General features: G+C 40.2%; 1 protein-coding gene across 19 annotated transcripts in view; it reads right to left on the minus strand.

The window, feature by feature from the left end:
* LOC5579122 (ryanodine receptor) overlaps positions 1 to 26,356 on the minus strand; it is a 134,689-nt gene that overhangs the window by 55,454 nt on the left and 52,879 nt on the right. For 17 of the 19 annotated variants that reach the window (XM_021851815.1, XM_021851821.1, XM_021851820.1 and 14 more), the window contains exons 2-3: positions 25,068 to 25,481; positions 5,479 to 5,682 (exon numbers count right to left, since the gene is read on the minus strand). In XM_021851815.1, the coding sequence (XP_021707507.1) occupies positions 5,479 to 5,682; positions 25,068 to 25,121 (258 nt within the window). In that variant the 5' untranslated portion in view covers positions 25,122 to 25,481. Of the gene's footprint in view, positions 1 to 5,478; positions 5,683 to 25,067; positions 25,560 to 26,356 lie in introns of all 19 variants that reach the window. The other 2 variants (XM_021851817.1, XM_021851816.1) reach the window with 2 other exon arrangements.

Here is a 26,356-nt window from a genome sequence, read left to right on the forward strand (position 1 = left end):
GACTGAAACCCATGCGAATCCGACTGGAATCCTTGTGAATCCAAATTGAAATCCTTAAAAATACTTTGTTGTGGAGTTGCCATGTTTTTCGTAACGGGATGGATTTGACTGGCTACGTTTTCTACTATATCTTGTTTTTCGGCTTCACAGTCATTAAAACGATTCGAGCCCTGAAGAAGGTCCACTCCCGGACCGAAACGTAGGCGAAGATAACAAAGTAATCAACGCAATCGTTTTAATGACCTTAAAAATACTACTGGAACCCTTGCAAATATGAATGGCATTTTCGCAAATCCGACCAAAATCCTTGAAAATCCGACTGAAATCCTTGAAAATCCGACTGGAATCCTTGTGAATCCGACTGGAATCCTTGTCAATCCGACCAGTATTATTGTGCATCCGACTGTAATATTTGAGAATTCGACTGGAATCCTTGAGAATACCACTAGAAACTAGAGATGGTCGGGTTTCACATTTTTCAAACCCGAACCCGACCCGTACCCGACTTATTTTATTTCTTTAAACCCGGACCCGACCCGAACCCGAGACTGTAATTGAAAAGCAAACCCGAACCCGACCCGAACCCGAAAAATTTTCGCTGTTCAAACCCGAACCCGACCCGAAACCCGAAAAAGTTTTCTAAGAAAAACCCGAGTAGAACCCGAGTTTGAAAAGATTTTAAATTCATCGTTTCTGATGCATAGGGAAGCTTTTAGGTTGTTACTCTGTTCACCATTCTCACCAAACCCGACCCAAACCCAACTAAACCCGACTTTTTTCAAGCCCGAACCCGACCCGTACCCGATAATTTTGTAGCCTTCAAACCCGACCCGAACCCGAACCCGAAAAAATTTAAATTTTCAAACCCGAACCCGACCCGAACCCGTCGGGTTCGGGTTCGGGTCGGGTTTCGGGTTTGAAAACCCGAAACCCGACCATCTCTACTAGAAACCTTGGAAATCGACTAAAAAAATCGAATTTGACTTAAATCCTTGCGAATTCAAGTGAAATCATTGCGAATATCACTGGAATCCTTGCGAATCCAACTGGAATGCTTGCGAATCCTACTGAAATCCTTGCGAATTCGACTGGAATCCTTGCGAAACCAATATGATTCCCTGTGATTTCGACTGGAATATTTGTGAATCTGACTGCGATCCTTGGGAATTCTACTGGAATCTTTGCGAATACCACAGGGATCCTAGCGAAGTCCAACTGGAATCATTGCGAATTCGACTGAAATCTTTGCAAATATCATAGGAATTCCTGCTGATCAATCCTATATAATTGCGAATCCGTCTTTGATCCTTGAGAATTCGATTAGAATCCATGAGAATACGGCTGAAATACTAGCAAATCCGACTGAAATCCTTGTGAATCCGACTGAAATCCTTGCGAATCCAACTGGAGTCATTGCGAATCCAATAAGCTTCCTTGTGCATTAACTGGAATCTTTGTGAATTCGAATGAAACGCTTGCAAATTCTACTGGTATCTTTACGAATACCACATGAGTCATAGAGAATCTACCTTTAAGAACATCATTTTTAAGGTTGGTGTCCGCTTGGATATAGCTCCGCTTGGATATAGCTCCGGATAATATTTACATGATTGGAAATACAAACATGACTGACCATGCTTTCCAGAACCAGTTCTACGGAAATGGTCATATTCCTGAAGATTTCCAACCAATCTTAATGCGTCCGGTGGCATTCAACTTCCTATTAGTTCTAGTTTCTAGGAAAATTGCAAACATCTATCTAACTTTACACCGCACAAAAATACAAGCGGCAGAAAAAATGACATTTGGACATGACCTCAGAAAATACGGAACATCTCCGGTGTCCAGTGGCCAATATGCATGGCCAAGGAAGTTCCTAAAACTGGACCAAATTTGGCATCGACTGCTTCCAGATGCATCCAATTTCATCCATTTATCATAGAGTTATAAGCATTTGAATTTGGGAAAAATTTTGCCTATCTCAATCATTTTGCCTATCCCCTGTATGCACGCATATCGCCTCCACTTTTGTACGTAGAAGGCCTTTTGGCGACATCTTATAAGTGAAATCTTGCACATACAAAGCCTCCAGGTGATTTCGTTATACGTACATTTTGGTTGTCTGGGATATCTGTCGGATTCACAAGAATTTCAGGTGAGTTCACAAGGATTCCAGTTAAATTTACAAGGATTCAAGTCAAATTCGCAAGGATTTCATTTGGTTCCTCAAGAATTCCAGTGGTATTCGCCAGGAATCCAGTCGGATTCGCAGAGATTTCAGTCGGATTAGCGAGTATTCTAGTCAAATTCTCGAAGATGCCGATTAAATTCGCAAGTATTCTTGCAGAATATACAAGAATTTCAGTCGGGTTCCGTTGGATTTGCTAGTATTTCAGTCATATTCGCGAGGATTTTAGTTGAATTCCAAAAGATTCTTGTTGGATGTATATGAATTTCAGGTGGATTTACAAGTATTCCAGTCACATTCGCAGGGATTCATCTCAGATTCGTGAGGATTCCAGTTGGGCCTGCAAGGGTTCCAGTCGATTTCGCAAGGATTCTCGTCAATTATACAAACATTTCAGTCGAATTCACAAGAATTCCAGTTGAATATACATTACATCAAAATTTGAGCCAAAAATATTAACATTTAGAGGTGGTACAAGCGACTTGAAGGTGATTTTCATGTTATAATAAATGACCTTCAATGAAGTAAACATAACTTTGTTATTTTTAAACTAATTTTGAAACTTTAAGCATCATTCCCTTCAAATTTTTTTTTTTGAAATTTTTGTTGAACGCAAAATTTGTCTAAAACCAATATTAGTTGTAGTTAAAAGAAGTGTACTCCAATATTTTTCTCATTTTACTAAAAAAAAAATCATCTTTGTGTGGTCAAACTTCGTGAATACTGAACCGATTCCAATTTTTTTTAAATGCTTTTGAAGCTAATTCTATTGTTTTCGAACTTTTCATACAACATATTTCATTAAAAGTTCATTCGACCAAGTCATTCAACAAAAAAATGTTTTTTTTTTTAACGAAAATGCCAGTTTTTTTTTTAAATACTATCTCTAAAGTTGAAACTAATTTTTCTCATTTGTTAAACCTTTGAAAAGGACTTTGCACCAATTTTAAAAACAAATTAAAACAAAACATGTTTGCACATATTACAAAATATATGCACTATTCAACGCGTAATTAAAACAAGATACTTTGTTAACTTAAGGATCATTGAAAAAAAAAATGCAATTTGCGGCAAAAAAAACTTAAATAATCCAACGAAATATGATTTTTTCGTCAAAAAATCATGTCTTTGGGTAGTTTTTGCTAAATTTCTAAACCAAACTATTTTTTTTTGAAAAATGTGTTGTATGAACTGTTTGAAAAGAACAAAATTGGAATCGATTGAGTATTTATGAATAAAGATGATTTTTTTGGTAAACTAATGAAAGAAGAAAACTATTTTGATTAAGATTAGTTTTGATTTCAAACAAATTTGATGTTCTTCAAAGTTATTAAAAACTTAATTTTGAAGATAATGATGCTAAAAGTTTCAAAATTTATTAGAAAATAACAAAATTATGGTGATGTCACTGAATGCCATTTTTACAACTTAAAAATTCACCTTCAAAATGCTTGCGCCACCTCTAAATCTTAATATTTTTAGCTCAAACTTAGCGGTTTTTCTTTAAATGTGATTCCATTATAGAGTTTAGCACACGAATTGTTGGTTTTGAGAACTTTTAAAAAAATATCCGCACCCTAAAACACAAGGACTTTAGTTGGATTCACAAGTATTCTAGTAGAATTCACAATAATTCCAGTCAGAATCCCAAAGAATTTAGAGTAATGCCTAACATTCCTACTTCCCGTAGCTTCTAAAGAAACCCTAAATATTTCTACCGAAAAGCCAACGATTTGTACCAAAATACTACAATTTCCACGAAAATTGCAATGATTCCCAAAGAAATCCTGAAGTCTTTCAAAGATTTGCATTAGAATTTCAAGGTTCCGCGCCAAAATATAAATAAAATGTCAATAGAATTACAAAAATTAATCTATCTTAAATGTTCGCCATTGTTTTAACAACCCAAAAAACAACGACCGGTACAAAAACGAGTAGTACTAAATGTATTTACGACCGGTGCGAACATTAATGCCTAAGCTAAAATGGCAGCTCCATGAGCGATAATATTACTCGCCTAAATATTCGCCCCCGTTGAAGTTGCTCTAAGTTGTGTTTAAGATTTTGTTTATATTGCTATGTTTTTTTTTTGTATTTGTCAATGGTTTATTTATTTTCTACAGTTTAATTGTTAAATCATCATGTTAAATGATAAGTATTAAATGTTTTATGTTTTTATGTTATGTTTTTAAATAGTTGACAAATTTTCGATGTTGATAACTTATTATGTTGTTTTATTATTTTTTATTATCTTAAAATGATTCTTATTTCGAACCACAGTGAACTTTTTACAAACCCAGTGGAACTTTCACCATCCGGTCTGCTATGCGCAAATTTTTACGAGCACCCGAATGCGCATAAAAAGAACCCGAATCCCATCTTTGCCCAAACTTCATTTTTAACGTTTCCTCTCGAGGAGCACAATGATTCGCTAAAGGTACCGTGCGTGTTCAATTGCTTTCGTGGGTTTTACGGACAACCGGTGTGTGACCGGCGAACATTTTCGTGCGTTGTGTGTGTGCGTGGGTGTGTATGACTTGAGTGGCCTGCGTGTCCGTCGAGGGTGCCTGAAAATTGAGTGGAGCATGGGAAAGGTCAAAACCCAAACGGTTTCCTCGGATGGGTTATGTCGTGTGATTGACTGTGTATTACAAGAAAAGTTGTTTGACACATGCCTATGTATTTGGCATCGGTTTTATCGCTCCGATGTGAATTCATTGCTTTTCATCATGATCAACTTGTTCAATACCTCCAGGTGATTGATGTGATTAATGAATTCAGCACATGACTTTTTAATTTAGACCAAAAAAGCGTCGTTGTAGGTAGATACGAAAAGAGCATAGCACAAGAAACTCTTAAAAGTGTAACAGGTGAAAATTGTGCTTTGGAAAACGTTGTCTTGGCAGCAGAGTCTAGCAATAGAATTGTCTTTAGTGTGTGTAAAATTAGTCGTAGTATGACAGTTGGTTTGCTTTTAAGTCCTTCGTCTTGAAACGCTTTATGTGAACGTTATTTCATTCCCCATACACTGTAACCATTCAGACGAAATTAATTGTGCAGAGGTGCGAAGTGTACAACCTTCCTTGTGCATCTAAGTGTCTCACACCTATACCACACAGTGCCTGTGAGAAAGTCGTTTGTGCCGTTCGTTGTGTGGGAAAATCTCAACCTGTTGTTGCTATATTTAAAATCAAAATCCCTCTGCTGGTCGGTTTTGAAGATTGGTTTTGCGGTTTTGTGCCACGTTGGCAGTTCTTGGTCGTTCGCTCCGGGCTTAGGGGTGTACTTACGGTTTCCGAACCGGCAGCCGTGACCAGCTCCTGCAGGGCACGAACCGAGAGCGCCTGCTCGATGACGAACACGCACTGCGATAGGTCCGGCGGGATGTTCTTGTCGGCAATGTTCTCGAGGAAGCAGTGCCGGTTGCCGAAGCCTTCAGCCGCCAGGCAGACACGTTCCCCCGTGGCCGTGCAGGACAGACAGACCATGTCTTCCTGTAATGGGAAAAGAAAAAAGTGTTAGAGTGTGGGAAACTTTGATTATTTATATGATGATGAAAGTAGCTAGCACTTTGGCGATGCTTGTGGTTTCAAGCAAACTCTTGTCTTTTCATATAGACATGCATATTTTATAGCAGTATGCTGTCAGTTTATTTTTTTTAAGAATTAAATTGTCATTATTTTTCTTTTTATTTGTTTTTTTATTTCTTTTATCTTTTCAAATATTACATTAATTTCTTATAACTAGGTGTTCTGTGTTAGGTAACACTATCACTATGGTTTCAACAAACAAACATGTTTGGTTATTGTATTTTGTTTCGATTGCTTCATATAGATAAAGTCACATCTCTTTCAAATAAAATCAGCCACTTACAGTTACGAATGGTTTTCTCAAGCGTATCCCACCAACCCACCTTGAACTTTGCAATATTTTCTTCTTCACGCCTCGTAATCGAATGGAGACCCTCAAAGGCATAAATAAAAATTAAATATTCATGGTCGGCAGCTATAGCCAGGGATCTGCTACTTGAGCTACTCATCACGCGGTCTCCATAACGAGGATCATAAATTGGTTTAGTATGGGTTCTAAATATCTTTTCGGTTCGCAAAGAAAACGGTGCTGATTGTATGAGATCAGAGGTAGGGGGGATGCTGAGCGATTATGATTTTACCACACGATGATGGTGCCTTTTTATCTGTTAGGCTGCAATATATATTCACAGCGTCCCAATGCTCCAAAAGCAAACAACATATTTCGTGTTTATTGAGTTTAGAGCTCTGCAGGCAATTGGGAAAAAATATGCAGGACGTTTGAGCTAGAAACCGTTATTGGAATTTGACGATTTGAATGATGTATGGTAAACGTGGAGTAAATTGGTTTTGACATGATTTGTTTTTATAGGCAGTGGCGGAGCTTTTGGGTACGGTGCTTCTTTTCCCCGAATGTCGTTTCTCCGTACGCCAGTTCCCTGGACATAGCCCATTTCATTGAAAAGTTTTCTGGCACTCATATTTGTCATTACTTCATATATTTGTTTGTGGTTAATGAACGGGTTATGCTTTTCAGCCTACGGAGTTTTATTATGAAACAAGCGGTTGGGTATTGAACCCATATCATGTTTCTGGAACGTTATGTTTTCATACATTTTTGACAGTTTAAATATCTCCTTTTGAAAGTGATATTTGAAATATCATGATTCAAACTGCTCGGATGTGCTGTTCGACTGTAAATGTTGCAGCAACTCTGTGGGATTTCGACGAAAGTTGGATGACAAAACTGAAGTTGAATCGTTCTGGGAGTTCTGATGGAGCTGCTGAATAAAAATTTATACTTTTTCCGAGTGAGCGAATCCTTTCCGAAGATGAAAGGATAAACAATATTTCATCAGTATTGGCATGCATGGATGTATTTTTTATAAAACCAGTGAAGTCATTATGTTGGTAGCAAAGTACAGAAAATTGAAGTTTTGCTATTTTACTGAGGTCCTGCTGCTGATCGTCTCTAAATAATTTAGTAGCTGCTACTCCGTCTTCAATGTATACTCAATGTACAGGAGTCGTTGACACTTACAATGACGAACTGTTCATATCTTGTTAAATCGATTTATTAAACCCCTCTACCGGCAGCTTCATTTTTACCGCTAAAAAAATATTCAAATCGCTATAACTTTTTTGTATCTCGATATTTTTGCACTAAATTTTCACAAGCTCTCAAAAAACTCTTCTAGTTATAGAATATGTATCGATACTGATTATTGGACATCTGGACACGAAGATATTGCAAAATTCCTTGGGGGTCGACGCGTAGCCATTACCCACGTAAATATATCAGGCCACAGAATTTTTAACCTATTCGGATATTCACTCCTCGGGATGATACAATAATGCGAGTTTTTTGTGAAAAAATGAAGCAATTTGGTACAGCCGTTTTTGAGTACCGTAATCCGGGGTATCATTGATCAGCGGGGTAAAATTGATCGGAATGATCCATCTCGTAAAAAGTTCGTATCATCAAAAGTATTATGAGCAAGGAAAATGCAATTCTTACAAAAAATGGCATCGCCAAAAATGATTCCGTTGTCAAATCATTCATAAGAATGTTCAATTAGGCAACATTAACGAATTACTGTTAAGAATGTATAATTTCCTTAGGAAATTGCCTACTTTTAGGCGTATTCCGCGGTTCGAGGTGTTTTTTTTTATTATTGGAATAACTCAAAAAGTAAATAACTTGTAAGAGTTTGGTTTTCATATTCGGCTTCAGGGGCCCTGATTTAAGTGAGTAACGTCATTTTCAATATAACCGAACGTTGTTTACATGGGTGATCAATGTTACCCCATATCAGCTAAATCAAAAAATCCCTTTAAACATTTATTTAAACGTACTTTAATCTACTGAAAACATAAATACAGTATATAGACACAAGCGGTGGGTACCAGTACTTGTTTTAAAAATAAAAAACTTGCGACATTTGGATTCTCAAATGAAAAGTTTAAGAAATATCGCAAAAACTGATCAATGTTACCCCGGATTACGGTAACGATGTTTCTGGTACCATCGGAATATCATCAAAACTAGATAACCACTGATTAATATCGACACGGATTCTTAAACTAGAAGCATTTTTTGAGGTCTTGTGGAAAAATGGTGCAAAAATATTGATAAACAAAAAAGTTATCGCGATTTGATTTTTTTTTTAGCGGTAAAACATGCTACCGTTGTCATGACAAAATAAGTTCAATAATATATTATACATTTAAAATAAAAGCATGAAACGAGCTCACCAAATTTAATCATCCATCCTTGTTTGAGCAGCTGTAGCTATTTAAATCAGCATGCTCATTTGGGTTCGTCCAAAAATGACTTAGCATTTTAGGTGGGAGGTGGGCGAGTCTACGACTTTGAAATAGGCTACGATGGAGGAAGGGGTGCCCAAAAAATACTACATCTCTTATGTACGGTCCCTTTCACAAAAGCAAAATATCACTCCGGCGATGCGAAAACCGGAGCTCGATTGCACTCAGAACGCGTGCAAACTAAAACGAGAAAAAAAACTTCGACGACGCGACTACGCAAAAAAAAAAAACGTTTTTTTTCTGGTGAAGATGAAACGAAGCCGAAACCCAGCACAATTCTAGAAAACCAGACCAGACTAGATCATGCTGATAACCTGATCGATTGGTCAATACCAGCGAGTGACCACTCGATCAAGCCCTCAGCCCGATCTGCTGTCCGGCTCTCCAGACCGACTCATGCATCTGAAAAAAATGAGGTTTGGCTTTGATGCATCTACATCTTCTGTTTGTGTATTAACGAAGCATTGCCCAGCAATACGCTTGCAGAATAAACCGATTTATTTCGGCTTTTGACTTTTTTTTTTCAAAAACTGCGCCAGCCATTTCACCAGCCTGGTGATTTCAGGTTTTCTTCAAAGACATTCAAGATTTTCTCCAGAACTCTTATGGGGATTCCTTCAAGAATTCCTTCAGAAAATTCTTGGGAAATATCTTTAGAAATTTCTCTAGTAATATCATTCAAAAAATCCTTCAAGAATTCGCACAGGAATTCAACGCGGATGGTTTTTCCAAAGGTTCCTCTGAAAATTCGTTTCAAAAAGTATTCATGGCATCTCACTAAAAATTCCTCTTCCCCAAGGACTTTCCAGGGAATTTCTCCATAAACTCCTTCAAGGAATCTTTAAGAAATTTTGCCAAGCATTCCTCCATAACTCTTCTGAAAATTCCTTCAGAAGTTATTACAGGAATTCTTCAGGACATTTCTCACTGGATGAATTTCATCAGAATATCCTTCGATGTGGATCTTCATCCGAACATCACGTGATCTCCTTCGGAATTTCTTTTGGAGTTGCATTAGGAATTTCCTCTGGAATTAGCCTAAGGATTTTCTTTTGAAATTTCCTCTCAAATTTTATTTCGGAATTTCCTTTGGCATTGCCTTGGGAATTTTCTTCTGCATTTTCTTTGTAATTTCCTTTGAAATTTTCTTCGAAATTTCTTTGAAGCATTCATACGGAGTTTCCTTTGGAATTAGCTTCGGAATTTATTTTTGAATTTCCTTTGGACTTTACATTTAGAATTTCATTCAGAATTGTGTCTGGAATTTTCGTCGAAATTTGGTTTGGAGTTTTCTTCTCAATTTTCTCTGGTAGGAAATTAAGAAGAAAATTCCAAACAAAATCTCAAGGGAAATTTTAAAGAAAGTTCCGAGAGAAATTCCGAAGCAAATTCCAAAGGGAAATCTACAGGAAATTCCGAACAAAATATCTTCAGGAAATCGCAAAGGAAATTCAGAAAGAAAATTCCAGAAGGAAATTCAAAAGGAAATTTCAAAGGCAATTTTGAAGGAAATTCCGATGAAAACTCCGGAAAAAATCCAAAAGAAATTCCAAACAAAATATCAAAGGAAATTCCAAAGGGTATGTCGAGGGAAATTCCTAGAGAAATTCCAAAGGAAATGCCAGGGAAAACTAAAAAGGAAATACCAGAGAAAAATTCAGAAAGGAATTCTACAGCAAATTCCTACCAAAATATCTTAAGGAAATCCCAAAGGAAATTCCAAAGGAAATTCTAAAGGAAATTATAAAAGAAATTCCAAAAGAAATTCCGAAGAAAATTACAGAAGGAAATTTCAGAGGAAATTCAGAATGGAAATTCCAAAGGCAATTTTAAAGGAAATTCCGCTGAAAACTCCGGAAAAAATCCAAAAGGATTTTCAAACAAAATACCTATCAAATGATATGTCGAAGGAAATTCCGAGAGAAATTCCAAATGAAATGCCAGGAAAAATTCAAAAGGAAATACCTGAGAAAATTCAGAATGAAATTCCAAAGGAAGATACAGAGAAAATTCTAAAGGAAATTCCAAAGAAAATTCCAAGGGGAACTCTAAAGAAAATTTCGAAGTAAATTTCAAAGGCAATTCTGAAGGGGATTCTAAAGACAATTTTGGAGAAAAAGCCAAAGGAAAGTCCGATGTTAATTCCAAAAGAAATTGTAAAGGAAATTTCGAAGGTAATACCGAAGGAAATTCTAGAGTTTATTCCGAAGTAAATTCCAGAGAAAATTCATGAGGAAATTCCAAAGAAAATTTCGAAAGCGATTTCAAAGAAGGAAACTCCAGAGAAAATTCGGAAGGAAATTTGTGAGGAATTCAGAAGGAAATGCCAAAGAAAATTCTGAAGGGAATTCCAATTTTCTACCGTTCTTTTTAAAATATCTTCAGATGGAAACTCCTGGATTTTATGTAAAAACTTCCTAGAACCTTCCTGAAAAAAAAAATCCTGGTGGAAGCTCCTTCGAGAAAATCCAAAGGAAATTCCGCAGGATATTCGAAGAAACTTCACGAAGTATTTTTTCAAAGGATCTTCCTAAAGAGCTTCCCGAAGGAACTTTTCGAAAAAACTTCCCAAAGATCTTACCGAAAAATATCTCAAAGGATCTTTCCGAAGGATCTTTCCGGAAGAACTTACCGAAGGAACTTTTCAAAAGAAACTTTCAGAAACAATTTCCTTCAAGAAAATACAGAGGCAATTCCTAAGGAAATTGCGAACGAAGTTCCAAAGAAAATTCCGTAGCAAGCTCCAAAGGCAATTCCAAAGAAAATTCCGGATTCCGAAGGAAATTCGAAAAGAGATTTCAAAGGAAATTCTAATGGAAATTCCAAAGGAAATTTTGCACGAAATTGCAAATGGAATTGCGAAGGAACATACCGAAGGAGTATACCGAAGGAACACACCGAAAGAACTTCCCAAAGGAACTTAACAAATGAACTTGCTAAAGCAACTTCCTAGAGGAAGTTTCGCTGAAATTTCCATTGAGAACTTTCGGAGGCATCTGATAGATACACTAGCGGAAGGAATTCCTGGAGAAACTACCTAGAAACACTTCCGGAGGATTTTTCTAATTAAACTACAAGTACGAACTTTTCCGATAAACATTTAAAGGTGGAGAATTTTAGAAAAAAAAAACATTCTAGAGGAACTTTCGGAGCTTTATACTTTTAGTTTATCTTTTCAGCAGAATAAACTGTTATTCAGCTACCAGCATCTTTTTGAGCTGAATCACTTTTCGGGGAAACGGGTCATTCGAGGAAATGGCATTCTAGTGGAAAAGGTCGTTCGGAGAACTGGCGTTAAGGTAAATGAAATTCGGTAAAACAATATTAGGGGAAACGAATTTCGAGGAAAAGTAGCACAATCATGGACACTCGGCATTTACAGTCGTTTAAAGACCAATTCTAAGATACTGTTTGTTTGTTTGTTATGTTATATGTATTCCTTTTCTATTAGGGTTCAAAATGTTATACGGTGTCAAAAAGTAAAATAAAAGGTTTATTAAAGTATGTATTTCACTACCTAAAAAAATGCGCTCTCGGGCTAGGCATTGGATATATATATAAAGCGTTGTGTTTGGATGGGCATCTAATTCTTCCGAAAGAGGTGCACTTTGCGAAAAAGGACCACGTGATTATTGAGCTGAAATCTAATTCAGGTTAACTTCTGCGTCCATGAGTTCTCTCGTGGCGTAGGGGTAACGCGCTCTAACTAGAGATCAGGGAGTCGTGAGTTCGATTCTCACCAAGAAGACGTGTAACTTTTTCGCAAAAACTTCACATCAATATGTCCATTCAATACAATTGAAAAGTATATGTAACGTTTAGCTTTTCGGTAGTTGTTGAACTTCCATTATGCTGGTTAGCCGTAAACCACGATTCATAATTAATTAAAAACAAGTATACATAACCGTTACAGCATTTGAAGCAATATTGATTTTTTTTCTTTTTGTTCTGGACGATTTATTATCATACTTCATAGATTAGTTGAGAAATAACTTTGACGAGACCTTCATGAGATTCTCCATAATGTTGTGTTTCTACCAAAAAATGAATTTACTTTTGAGAATTTTTCATTATTTTTTTAAAAAACATTTCAACAATAGCCGAACAACATTTACTTTTCTCTGACTTCTTTAGACTTCAACAAATTGATCGTGAATAATGAATAGTGAAAATTACTGTCTATCATGTAAGCTTCGCCATTAATTAACTTTCAACTGATTCAAAATATAATAATAATTCTAAAAGGTTGTAAATATTTTTTTTTTGTTTTTCATTATTAAAGATAATCATTTCTTGTAAAATGATATACAGTCATCACTCCCCCCTTACTCGATATTGAAGGGACCTGGGAATGGTAATAGTAGTAGGCTTGAATTTTCACGTGGCTCTCCCAGTACAGTAGTTCAAAAACGTGAATCTCATCAAGTAGCCTATGTTGGGTGCACGAATTTTCTAAATCATGAGTGTCATTGAAGGCTCTAAATGCGGGAAATGCAGCGGGAAATAGAACATTTTTCTACAGTAGTTTTGGGTTGCCCTTTGTAACGGGTGTTTTGCTATTTTCAAGGCGTTTTGCCTACAGCAGCGATGGGCGTGAGTTTCACTGGCTTCGCTGACTGTGATTGGCTTTGCTTGGCTACTGTAGAGTAAATTTCAGATTTTTCCCAATCCTGGAAGGGACCATCGAGTAAGGGAGGTACAGGTATGTTCCGTTTTTATCAACACGATCGGCAATTTTCAGTTGACAAAAACGGAACCGTGACAAAAACGGAATAATTTTCTTTGACAAAATATTTTATAAATTTGAAAATAAAATTTCAGTTATGTCAGGATAATACACATTTTCTTCATATAAATGCACATTGATGTTTAGGAGCTGTGAGGAGCATTCAGATTGTTTATTCTCATAAATTCGTAATGAAAGTTGATTGCAGACTCCTATAAATCAATATGATTTGGTAATGAAATAAATGTCCTTTGCATCATAAGGTGCTTCATGTTTGTAAAAATAACCACAAGGATAACCCACTTCCTTGTTGCTGATCATTGGTTCATTTTTATTTTTCTCAAGAAAAAATTAAACAAGAAACTTTTTTTTTTCTACTGTTCATCCTCATCCTTCTGCTTCTTCTTTTTTATGGCATTACATCCCAACTAAGAAAGAACCTTCTCATCTGCTTCACTGCAGTGGTAATAACTGAGAGCATTTTTGCCAAGGTACGTTTTTGCATTTTTGGGCACTCCCGATTGGCGATATATTGTGGAGTTATGTTGCGAAAGTTTTACAAACTGAATTGAATATTTACGGATTCCTGTGCTTTGAATTGCCAACATCTTGTCAGTATTTTTACTTACTTTTTTTACTTTTTACTGTTCTAGATTGGCGATTAGTGCATCCTTGTAGAAGTTGATAGTAATATCTTTAGATATTACTATCTGAATATATTACTAACAACTTCGACAGGGATACATTAATCGCCAATCTAGAAAAGCGCCACCACCGCCATTTAGCTTAACGTTAGGTCACGAATAGACTGGCAATTAACTAACTTAAAGTTCTAGGTTTTTATTAAGTAAAAATAATAGTAAATACTAGTGATTCCGTCAAACTTCGTTTTGCCATCAAATAGGCTGCTGAAAAATTGAAAAAATGGCAAGCAATCTCCCATACAAAACGACAGATTAGTTTTCAGTTGTTTTTCCAGTTATTGCAGAGAATTTTCCAAATCGATACCTCAACTCTAACTAGCGTTGGGGAAATTTGTCCAGAACATCGATGTTACTGAATCGATTCACCTTTGAACTGCCGAATCGATTTACCGATTTAATCGAATCCTTGTTCCTCGATGTTTTCGAATCGATTCAAATCGGATGAAAATTGACATTTATGAAGTTTGAAACGAGACCTAATGCATTTCAAAATCTTTGTACTTTGATACATTTTTTTTGATTTTCTTACTAAAAACCATACCATAATAGCAGGGGGATTGAAAACCGCCAAATTATCTTACGTAACTAATGGAGTGTCTATCAAACTAATATAGAAAATTCTTTGATGCCATGTTATATAAGAAAAATGAGAGGTCTCTGCCACTTATTTTCAGTACGTATTCAAATAATCAAAGATATCAGTTGTTGCTAGGATGTGGCCAGAGCAACTCTCGATTGATTTAAGTATAGATCAATCCTATTCTGTTCTGTTCCATGCTCAGTTTGAAAAATCCAATTGATTAGTGGATAGGAAGGTGTCAAACCTTATTGAATCGTATATTGACGTGTCAAAATCGGAGCGTGACAAAATCGGAACGTGATAAAAACGGAACATACCTGTATCGAGTTACAGAACACAAACGCAGTGCAACTGCGTTCCGAGGGACCATCGAGTTAGCCATGAAAACCAACTTTTACTATGGTTCTCTAACTCGATATCGAGATACGGAATATCGAGTAAAGGAGAGTTAACTGTAGAATGAAAAGTCACAATATGGGGCTCTGCACAAAAATGTATCTCTCTCTTTCACTCTTTCATGAAATTTGTAAACAACAAGGCCAGCAAAAGTCAAAATCCCATACAAAATCAAAACAGTGCAGAGGCCTATAGGGGGGTCCGTGGCGTAGTTGGCTACACGTTCGCTTTGGTAAGCGGATGGTCATGGCCTAGCCCCCAACAAAAAAACCGCACAGTTGCTCAATGGTCCACAATATTGAGCGATGATGGAGCCAGGGGGGGGGGGTATACGCAACGAGGTTCGCCTACCGTTCATGTTTTGTGGGTGTATTCGTTTGGCTCACAACGCTGCTAGGCATCCCGCTGTTTGAGTGTTGAAATGCATCAGCATTTGCTGTCTGGCATGGCCCGCGTTTTGACCTGTGCTGTTTGGGTCGGCCCGCGTGAGAGATGATGCTGTTTGGGTCGGCCCGCCCGAGAGATGATTATTAGGCGAGCTTTGTTTGTAGTTGACAGCCGTACACCCACCCTGGATGGAGCCCCCACATCAATCCTCAACTGTGGTCGGAGAACGATTGAGGCAAATTGGCCCTTTTCGCAGGCATACCTGCACACGATTCGAAATACATGGCTCAACAAACTAGGCATCGGACAATGGACTATGGCTCTGATAAATACAGAATACGCCGCCCGATCGGTAGGCAACCTTGACTATATCAGCTGCTGCACGCCGCAACAGGTAACTCTCCGCATCTCGAGATGAGACGACGGACAAGAGTAGACACAATATAAATAGATCTTAGGCTCATACAACACAATTGTACAAGGTATAAAGTACTTCAGCCCAGTGGTGCCCAAAGTGGACGAATGGCTTACCAAATAAAGTTAAGGGAAAAAAGGCACAATATACGTCGCGCAAAGAGTGAAACCTGTGTCACGATGAGACCCCCCGTTCTACAGTCGATGTAGAAAACGATCATCGCGAAGACCGCACAACGACACTACAAACGATCACAACGATATCCAAAAAATCGGGTGTAAACAAAAAGGAAAAGGATTGAATTGCTCTCGCATGTAGAAAGTACAATTGAAATCGTGGCATACAATTAGTTACTAAATATTCTAAAAAAACTAAGTGAATTTATATTTGAACTTAAAAGTTGGATATCTCTCTGGGCGTAAAAGTTGTTGACTATAAATAATTAGTTAATTGCCTTATAAATTATAAATTATACGTGCACAGGTGTACGTGTAGTTAAACCTAAAGCCCACCATTTGTCACCTAATAACTTCGAAGACGAATAAGTCTAGTTGAAACTAATCGTGAGTACAATCGTTTAGCAATTAAAACCATATTATAACCTTAAAACTACTCTATACATACAGCACGATCTTTGAAGTGACGGTAAAACAAGATCGGAAACAGTGATTCGACATTACAAAGGTTCACCAAAAATTGTAAGACCAGGCATATATAGAGAACACGATCATAATACTAAATAAATCTCATTTTAGCTTAAAGCTTACCAAACAACAATAAACCCTGGTTTGCTTCTGAGACTTTGGAGAAATCATCCGCACATTCTTTAAGAATTTTTGTACGTGGATAGACGCAATGGATGGAGATCACGATACGACTGCGTTCAACTGCAAAACCTGCAATCTACCGGACTCGGCTGATGCGCAGATGGTCGCCTGTGACAAGTGCCACTTGTGGGAACACTTCACGTGCGCGGGCGTAGACGAGACAGTGAAGGATAGGCAGTATGTATGCAAAGATTGCATAGCCAAGGTGAGTGCCGAGAAATCTAAACGTACGAAGCAGCTTAAGGTGGACAATCGGTCCACCAAAACCGGTGGAAGATCGACTTCGAGAAAGGGCTCGAAGAATCCGTCTATTCCGGCGAGTCAATCGTCAAGTGCTCGCGCTGCGGCTCTGGAAGCCCAAATGAAGGTCATCGAGGAAGAAAAGGCGATGAAGGAGCAGGAGCTGAAAGAACAAGAAGAGCTAAAAAAATGGGAACTCGAGGAAGAACAGCGGCAGATTGAAGAGAAGAAGCAGCTCATGGAAGAAGAGCGAAAGCTCCGCCAGCGAAAGCTTGAAGAACAACGGGCGTTGTTGGCGAAACAGCAAATGATTCGCAGAGAATCTATGGAGAAAAAGAACGAGCTGATCAAATTGATGTCGGAATGTGGAAGTGTCAGCAGTACAAGCTCGATGCCAGATTCGCGGGACAAGGTAAAAAGTTGGCTGGCGGATCAAAAGTCCAACGGAAGTTCGATGGGAAAGATGGTGAAGGAGCGAGAAAGCAATAATGGCCTTCATCCTACTGGTTTCCACGACCCGTTACCATACCAGCTGGCACCTCCGCTACATAGGGCTGCTCAACTCGCCACGCAATCGGTCCTTGAGAAGAAGAGAGGACCTATCAAACTTCAACAAGCTCGTTCTGAAATTGTTGTGCAGCCATTTCACCAGTACGTTTCGAGTTCTCAGCCTCGTCCCCAGCAGAGCAAGAAGGAGAACTTCACTATGGCGCAGCAACTGCATCAATCCCAATCGGAGGATGGGTTACCGTTACAGCGTATCCAAACGTTAGTTCATCAACATCAACCGCTGCCAAATCGGCAATTGCATCAAACAACCGGTCGGCCGCAGTTATGCCAGCCCCTTCCACAACAACAGTACGATAATTGTTTTCGGATGGATGCAACTCAATCTCAACGAGTGTTCGAGCAGCCAATTCAGCACCACGCTGAGATCCCTGTGCCAAATCGTCAAGCTTATCCACCCGAATTTCATGGTGTCGCCAATCCTCAAGTAGATTGGCAGACCAACCCTCGAGGGCAGATGTTTGTACCACCGCAAGTTCCGATTCAGCAGACAACAATGGTTGCGGAGCCGACCGGTCTTCAATCGCAGCAGATTGCAGCCCGGCAGGTAGTTGGGAAACAGTTGCCCAGGTTTGACGGAAACCCGATGGACTGGCCAATGTTCATTAGTAGCTATGAACAGTCTACGGCTGCTTGTGGTTACACGAATGCAGAAAATTTGATTCGTCTACAGCAGTGTCTCTCGGGACACGCAAAAGAGTCAGTTTGCAGCAAACTGCTACTGCCAGTGAGTGTACCTCACGCCATCGAGACACTTAGAATTCGCTACGGTCGTCCGGAACTGCTACTCAAATCCCTGTTAGAAAAGGTTCGCCGCACACCGGGTCCTAGACAAGACAAACTAGAAACGGTGATCGAGTTTGGATTGGCAGTAGGGAACTTCGTCGATCATCTGCGGGCGGCGCAACTGCAACAACATCTCTCAAATCCGATGATGATGCAGGAACTGGTTGATAAACTTCCAGGCTCTATGAAAATGGAGTGGGCTTCCTTCAAGAGTCAACATCCGTTGGCGGACCTGGAAACTTTTGGGCTTTTCATGGAGAAGCAACTAACAGCAGCGAGCGCAGTAAGCTTCGAGCTTCCACTGCATGATAAGCCGTATAAAAGCGAGAAACATAAAATGCGGGAGAATGCAGGTATACATGCACATTCCCAAGGTGACCGCCAAGGAGATAAACAGCCGAATCTGACAGAGCAACATCGGAAACCGACAAAAGTGTGTGGCGTCTGTACTCGCGAGGGTCACAGAGCTGCCGATTGCCCTCAGTTCAAGGAGTTGAACGCCGACGAGCGTTGGTAGACTGTCCAAAAGAAGGGTTTGTGCAGGACATGCTTGAACAGCCATGGCAAATGGCCGTGCAAATCATGGCAAGGTTGCGCAGTGGAAGGATGCCGCCTAAAGCATCACACTCTTCTGCATTCTCCTTCACCGACACATCATGTCAACTGCTCATCCAGTCACTCGTCTTCTCCGAAAGCTCTCTTCCGTATACTACCCGTCATTTTATACAACGAAGGAAGAAGCGTTTCCGTGTTCGCCTTTATCGACGAAGGGTCGGAAATAACACTACTCGAAGACAACGTCGCAAAGCAGCTAGGAGTGAAAGGTCCCGTAAAGGCGTTAACTCTTCAGTGGACGGGCAACGTGAAGCGGAATGAATCCAAGTCCCAGGAAGTTAGTTTGGGAATATCAGGAAAAAGTGGTTCAGGGAAGTTCGATCTTCGAAATGCCAGGACCGTAAGCTGTTTGTTCCTGCCCAGCCAGCGACTTGACTACGAAGAATTGGCACAGCGTTTCCCTCATCTCAGAGGGCTTCCAATGGATAGCTATGAAACCATCCAACCAAAACTTCTAATAGGATTGGATAATCTTCGCTTAGGAGTACCTTTGAAACTCCGTGAAGGTAGTTCGTATGACCCAATAGCAGCGAAGTGTCGACTGGGTTGGACCGTATATGGATGTACCGGTGAAAGGAGCAGTAATGCAGCGATCGTAAACTTTCACACTGCCGAATCCTCCACTGCAGATCATCTACTGAATGCGCAGTTGCGTGATTTTTTCACGATAGAGAACGACGGAATCACCAATCGCAGCGAAAATCTAGTTTCTGAGGAGGACAAACGAGCGAAGATGATATTAGAAAAGACAACACGACGAACTGGCGATAGTTTTGAGACAGGCCTCCTATGGTGGACGGACAATCCAGAGTTTCCTGATAGTTACCCAATGGCTGCTAGACGACTCGTAGGTTTGGAGAAGAATTTCGCGAAGGAACCATGGCTCGGAGATCAAGTGCGACAGCAAATTCACGACTACGAGAAAAAAGGCTACGCACATAAAGCAACTCAAGCAGAACTGGACTCCGTTAACCGCAGCCGTCTATGGTTTCTCCCTTTGGGAGTTGTACAACATCCCAGGAAGCAAAAGGTACGACTAATTTGGGATGCTAAAGCAACAGTGGGTTCCGTCTCGTTGAATTCCAAGCTACTGAAGGGGCCTGACTTACTGACTCCGTTGGTCGCCGTGCTTAGCTCCTTCCGTCAATTTCCGGTGGCGGTGTGTGGAGACATCCGAGAGATGTTCCACCAAATCAAAATCAGGGAACAAGACCGTCTCTCCCAGTGTTTTCTGTGGCGGGATAGGGCATCCGATGAAATCCAAATATTTGTGATGGACGTTGCGACATTTGGATCCACATGTTCGCCCGTATCAGCTCAGTTCGTCAAAAATCTCAATGCCGAAGAGCTGTCCATTCAGTACCCACGGGCCGCGACTGCGATTACGAGGCATCACTATGTGGACGATTACCTGGACAGCTTCAAGACAGTCCAGGAAGCTGTAGAGGTCGTGAAAGAGGTGAAACTGGTCCACTCTAGAGGCGGATTTGAACTTAGGAACTTCCTCTCTAATTTCGGAGAAGTACTTCAAGGTATCGGCGAAGTATCGGGTGATATGACGAAAGATCTGGCGTTGCAGAGAGGTGAAAATATGGAATCAGTATTAGGGATGAAGTGGATACCCAGCGTGAATTGTTTCACTTACACGGTGAACATAAATGCAGGTCTGCAACTTGTCCTCGAGGAAAGCCATATTCCTACGAAGCGGGAGATACTTAAGGTGGTAATGAGCCTCTTTGACCCGCTGGGCCTTATTTCATTCTTCCTCATACACGGAAAGGTTCTCATCCAAGGAGTTTGGGCTTCCGGCACAGGCTGGGACGACCGGATCAATGAAAATCTCTTTAAACAATGGCGACAGTGGGTAAACTGTTTTGATCAGCTGGACAAACTAAGGATACCTCGATGTTACTTCTCTACGCCGTATGTCAGTACCGAAAATCGATTGGAAGCCCATGTCTTCGTTGATGCCAGCGAAACTGCATACTGCTGCGTTGTATACTTCCGTCTGATAAAGGCAGATTGTGTTGAGGTAGCCCTAATCGGCTCTAAAAGCAAAGTAGCTCCTCTGAAAACTCTTTCAATTCCACGGTTGGAACTAAAAGCTGCAGTTCTAGGTGCTCAATATCTTCAATTCGTTCTGAACAATCATGAATTTCCAGTGCATCAGAGATATTTGTGGACCGATTCGACTACGGTACTAGCGTGGATCTTGTCAGACCATCGACGATTCCAGAAGTTTGTTGCTGTACGAGTGGGGGAAATTTTGACCTTGAGCGACCCTCAAGAATGGAGATGGGTCCCGGCAAAAATCAATGTTGCAGACAGAGCCACAAAGTGGGGCAAAGGCCCCGAATTACAAGCCGAATCTTCATGGTTCTGTGGCCCAGCGTTCCTGCATCAAGGTGAAGAGCATTGGCCTGAACGTCGGCGGAACATTTCTACTCAGGAGGAGCTTCGACCCGTTCATACGCATTGGTCAGCAGTTTCTTTGATCGATGCGACAAGATTCAGTAGATACGAGAAGATGCTACGAACAGTGGCTTACGTCCTACGTTTCATTGACAAACTACTTCGCAAGCGTTCTGATGAAAGTCTGCCGTTAGGTTTACTGAATAAAAACGACTTAAAGCGGGCTGAGGAAACCTTGTGGAAAATTGCCCAGTTGGAAAGCTTTCCAGAGGAGTACACGATTCTTTCTTCTACTCAAGGATCACCGGAATCGCGACATGCTTGCGTTTCCAAGTCCAGTCCAATTTTCAAAGCATGGCCATATCTCGACGACCGAGGGATCCTTCGGATGCGTAGCCGAATTGGCGCTGCAGTATTCGCACCATTTGAAGCCAAATATCCCGCTGTATTACCCCGCCAACATCCAATTACCAAGCTAATCGTCGATTGGTATCATCGTCGTTTTCGGCATGCTAACAGGGAAACCGTTGTGAACGAGGTAAGGCAGAGGTTTGAAATTGCAAAGCTCCGAAGTCTCGTTGAGAAAGTGTCCAGAGAATGTGCCTTGTGTCGTGTGAAGAAAGCGTACCCAAAGCCACCGCCTATGGCTCCACTCCCACCGGCTCGTCTTCAAGCGTTTGTTCGACCATTTACATATGTTGGAGTCGATTACTTTGGTCCAGTTTTTGTCAGGGTTGGAAGGAGCCAAGTGAAACGCTGGGTTGCAGTATTCACCTGTCTCACAATTCGTGCGGTGCATATCGAGCTGGTGTATAGTCTATCCACCGAATCGTGCATTATGGCGGTTCGCAGATTTGTTGCTCGGCGTGGTCCTCCAGCTGAAATCTACAGTGACAATGGGACGTGTTTCCAGGGAGCAAGTAAAGACTTAGAGGGACAGCGCAAAATTAACGAAGCCTTAGCTACGACCTTTACGAGTGCCCAGACAAAGTGGCTGTTCATTCCCCCAGCCGCGCCCCACATGGGTGGTGCCTGGGAACGACTTGTACGATCGGTAAAGGTTGCCATTGGAGCAGTTGCAGATGCCCCTCGAAAACCGGACGATGAAACCCTGGAAACTATCTTGGTCGAGGCAGAGTTCACCATAAATTCAAGACCTCTCACCTATATTCCTCTTGAGTCGGCCGATCAAGAATCACTCACACCCAACCACTTTTTGCTGGGTAATTCGAGCGGTTTGAAGATCCTGCCATCCAAGCCAATACCACAGCGAGGGGCTCTACGAAGTAATTGGAAGCTGGCGCAATCGATTTGCGACGACTTCTGGCGCAGATGGGTGAAGGAGTATGCCCCAGTTATCGCTCGTCGCACCAAATGGTTTACGGAAACACGAGACCTGAAAGTTGGGGATCTGGTATTGATGGTAGGTGGAACTGCACGTAACCAGTGGGTCCGTGGATGCATTGAAAAGGCTATTTCCGGAAGAGATGGACGAGTTCGGCAAGCGCTGGTGCGCACTACATCCGGAGTCTTCAGGAGACCTACGGTTAAGTTAGCGGTTCTGGACATCGTGGAGAGCAGTGAACCTGAACGTGTTCAAGGAGCCCTAGGACATCATGCAGGTTCACGGGGTGGGGTATGTCACGATGAGACCCCCCGTTCTACAGTCGATGTAGAAAACGATCATCGCGAAGACCGCACAACGACACTACAAACGATCACAACGATATCCAAAAAATCGGGTGTAAACAAAAAGGAAAAGGATTGAATTGCTCTCGCATGTAGAAAGTACAATTGAAATCGTGGCATACAATTAGTTACTAAATATTCTAAAAAAACTAAGTGAATTTATATTTGAACTTAAAAGTTGGATATCTCTCTGGGCGTAAAAGTTGTTGACTATAAATAATTAGTTAATTGCCTTATAAATTATAAATTATACGTGCACTGGTTTGCTTCTGAGACTTTGGAGAAATCATCCGCACAACCTGAGAGAGAGGAGACAGCTGGCTTAGATTGCGAGCTCCCACAAGTCAAGGGAACCTGTCATCAACTGTCACTGGAAAACCGCACATTCGAAGGGCCGAGCGTGAAACACCGTCAAAATTTGGCCAAACTAAAACTGAATGTGATTGAAAATTCAGGTTGTTTTCCAGTGCTCTCGCATATAAAATCGTTGATTATTTAATTATTGTCGATTGAACTCAAATTGCCATTGAATTTTTTTCAGTTTTGTGATCTTTTTGATAACAAATGGGATGTGAAAATAGTTTTGACTCAGCTTGTGCTCTCCGAACCCTTGTGCACAACCCAAACATGAGAAGAAGAAATCAAAGAAGCCAAGAAAACAAGCCAGTTGTCAGTGAGCTGTCTCCTCTCTCTCAGAGTGAAACCAAATCTATTTATTGAACTGTCAAATCGTCTACGAACAGACTAGCAAAGCAGGCATAGGAGTTATTTCCGACGACCAGTGTTGTTCAGACTCATTTCCCCGAAAATAACATTTTCCGAACTACGAAACCACGAACTACTACAACCATGCTCTATCCTCCTAAGATAGAAAAGCAGATGGTTAAGCTTGAGTACAGCACACAAAATCGATCAATTTTGATCCCAGAGAGCCACAATTCAAGTTTCGGTGAAATGAAATAAGTGAGTGAGTGAGTGCGAATCATTTCACCGAAACTTGAATTGTGGCCCACCGAGATCGAAACTGTCGGATCCCATGTGCAACACTCAAGCCCAACCACCTCCCCCTCCATCTCTGGAATACAACGCACAGTCATAACAGTTCATGGCTTCACAATTCGAATTTCGGGGAAATGAGTCTGATCAACACTGCCGACGACAACGAAAAACAACCATTTAAAGTATGATAGTGTAGGAAATTTACAAAGTTTAAATAGAAAATGATATTCTGGATAGCCACTTTTATATGCGTAAAGCACATTTAATTCGGAAAAGGTAGCGTTTTGAAATTTTAGTTTTAAATGCTCCATACAGTATATACATACTTGCGTTTGGCAGGCACTGTATAACTTTATCAGAGTTAACGCAATCTTCAACTTGGTAACTTGACTTCAACTTGACTCAAGTTTCGCGCCCCAAATTTACTCGGATGTCAGACGGTCTCCACAAAAATCAAACGCCGGAAAACTTTCTTCACGGTCGCATTACGTGACTTCCGTGCCTAGCATAGCAATAAAACCACGTCGATTCATGAATGCGTTGTGTATATTTCACACAGAATTTATGGACGGTAAATCAAAGGTATATAGTAGCTAGTTCCGTGTTTGATAGAATCAATGATGCTATTGGTTATCATGTGTATCACGTTGAGTGAAACAAGGTATTAATGTTTTCTTTCACAAGACATTCGAATGAGATGACTCTCCATTCCCAAAACATCCACCGATTCCATTCGATTCGATTCAACAAATGTTTACCTTTGCAGTAAATTGGCTTCATTACTACTCATTCTGATTTACATCGAGCGTTGAATAAGCAGCCAGGTTGGTCGACCATACACTGTAGCACTGTGTTTACTGAATAATTTAAGTGCCGGGCATCGGATCCAATTAGAGTAAACAAACTTCGTTTTCGTTAATTTCCGACAGTTCAATTTCCGGATGAATTTGTGTTCCGGAAATTTCGAGTAGCTATGAGTGCAGCTATTCGTCTGTGTGTGAAACGAATAGGATGCAAATTTATTTTTAGTTTAGCGTAAATGAATTTGGTGGAGACGCATGGTAGTTCATAATTTAAAAAAAAGAGAGGATTACTATATGGTATGATACCTACGTTATAAACTTAAATGCCCACTATGAGTTTCAGCTTACATTATGGAAGATATTTAAAGTTTACTCACCGTCCGCAAGAATGAAACATCATCCTGCTCCGATCCTCCTTCCGCTTCCGCCATGGTGGTAGCTTACTCCTCTTTGACCACTCCCCTATTCCAAGTGGGTTACTTTTCTAGTTGACGCTAAATATTCCTTTCCGAAATTAAAAACATTGAACATTTAAACGGAAAAATACGGTTTCTTGGCGTGTTACTTCATCGGTGTACTTTGGACACTGGTCACTGGTTTGTTTGGTATAAAATTTTGAATTTTCACTTTTCTTCGAAAGAATTTTGTTTTCACAGATGACACGATTTTAGCATTCGATGGGGATTAGTTTCGATTATTTCACTGACCGCGTCACCACCTGTCTGATTTCGTTTCGTTTTCTCTAGTTTTCACTGATCGTGTGCGGTTCCCACGTAGGTGTTGATGATTTCCTAGATAAAAAAAAATATGTGAACATGTCACAACGGTCGACGAACAGCTGCAGATAAACGATTTCAGGATTAATAAATCTGTAAGGAGAAAATACAAAAAAAATCCCATTAATATGCATAAAATAAAATTAGGTAGGGAATATCAATTAAGCTAAACTGTTTTATGAAAGTCTAGAAGATCAATGATATTTTATGTCTGTGAATTGAACGATTTGCTCAGTATCCTGAGGGGATTCTCTCAAAATCTTGAGAGGGATTCTCTCAGAATCTTGAGAGGGATTCTTTCAGAATCCTGAGAGGGATTCTCTCAGAATTCTGAGAGAGATTCTCTCAGAATCCTGAGAGAGATTCTCTTAGAATCCTGAGAGAGATTCTCTCAGAATCTTGAGAGGGATTCTTTCAGAATCCTGAGAGGGATTCTCTCAGAATTCTGAGAGAGATTCTCTCAGAATCCTGAGAGAGATTCTCTTAGAATCCTGAGAGAGATTCTCTCAGAATCCTAAGAGAGATTCTCTCAGAATCCTGAGAGAGATTCTCTCAGAATCCTGAGAGAGATTCTCTCAGAATCCTGAGAGGGATTCTCTCAGCATCCTGAAAGGGATTCTCTCAGAATACTGAGAGGGATTCTCTCAGAATCCTGAGAGGGATTCTCTCAGAATCCTGAGAGAGATTCTCTTAGAATTCTAAGAGGGGTTCTCTCAGAATGCTGAGAGGGATTCTCTCAGAATCCTGAGAGGGATCCTCTCAGAATCCTGAGGAAGATTTTCTTCGAATCCTTCTCTCATAATTCTGAGAAAGAAATCTTATTCAATAAAAGAAAAAGGTAGCGAAATCCTGAGGGAGGTTTCCTTTGAATCCTGAGAGAGATTGTCTCC

Source organism: Aedes aegypti, chromosome 3 (genome assembly GCF_002204515.2).
Source record: "Aedes aegypti strain LVP_AGWG chromosome 3, AaegL5.0 Primary Assembly, whole genome shotgun sequence".
NCBI lineage: Eukaryota > Metazoa > Arthropoda > Insecta > Diptera > Culicidae > Aedes > Aedes aegypti.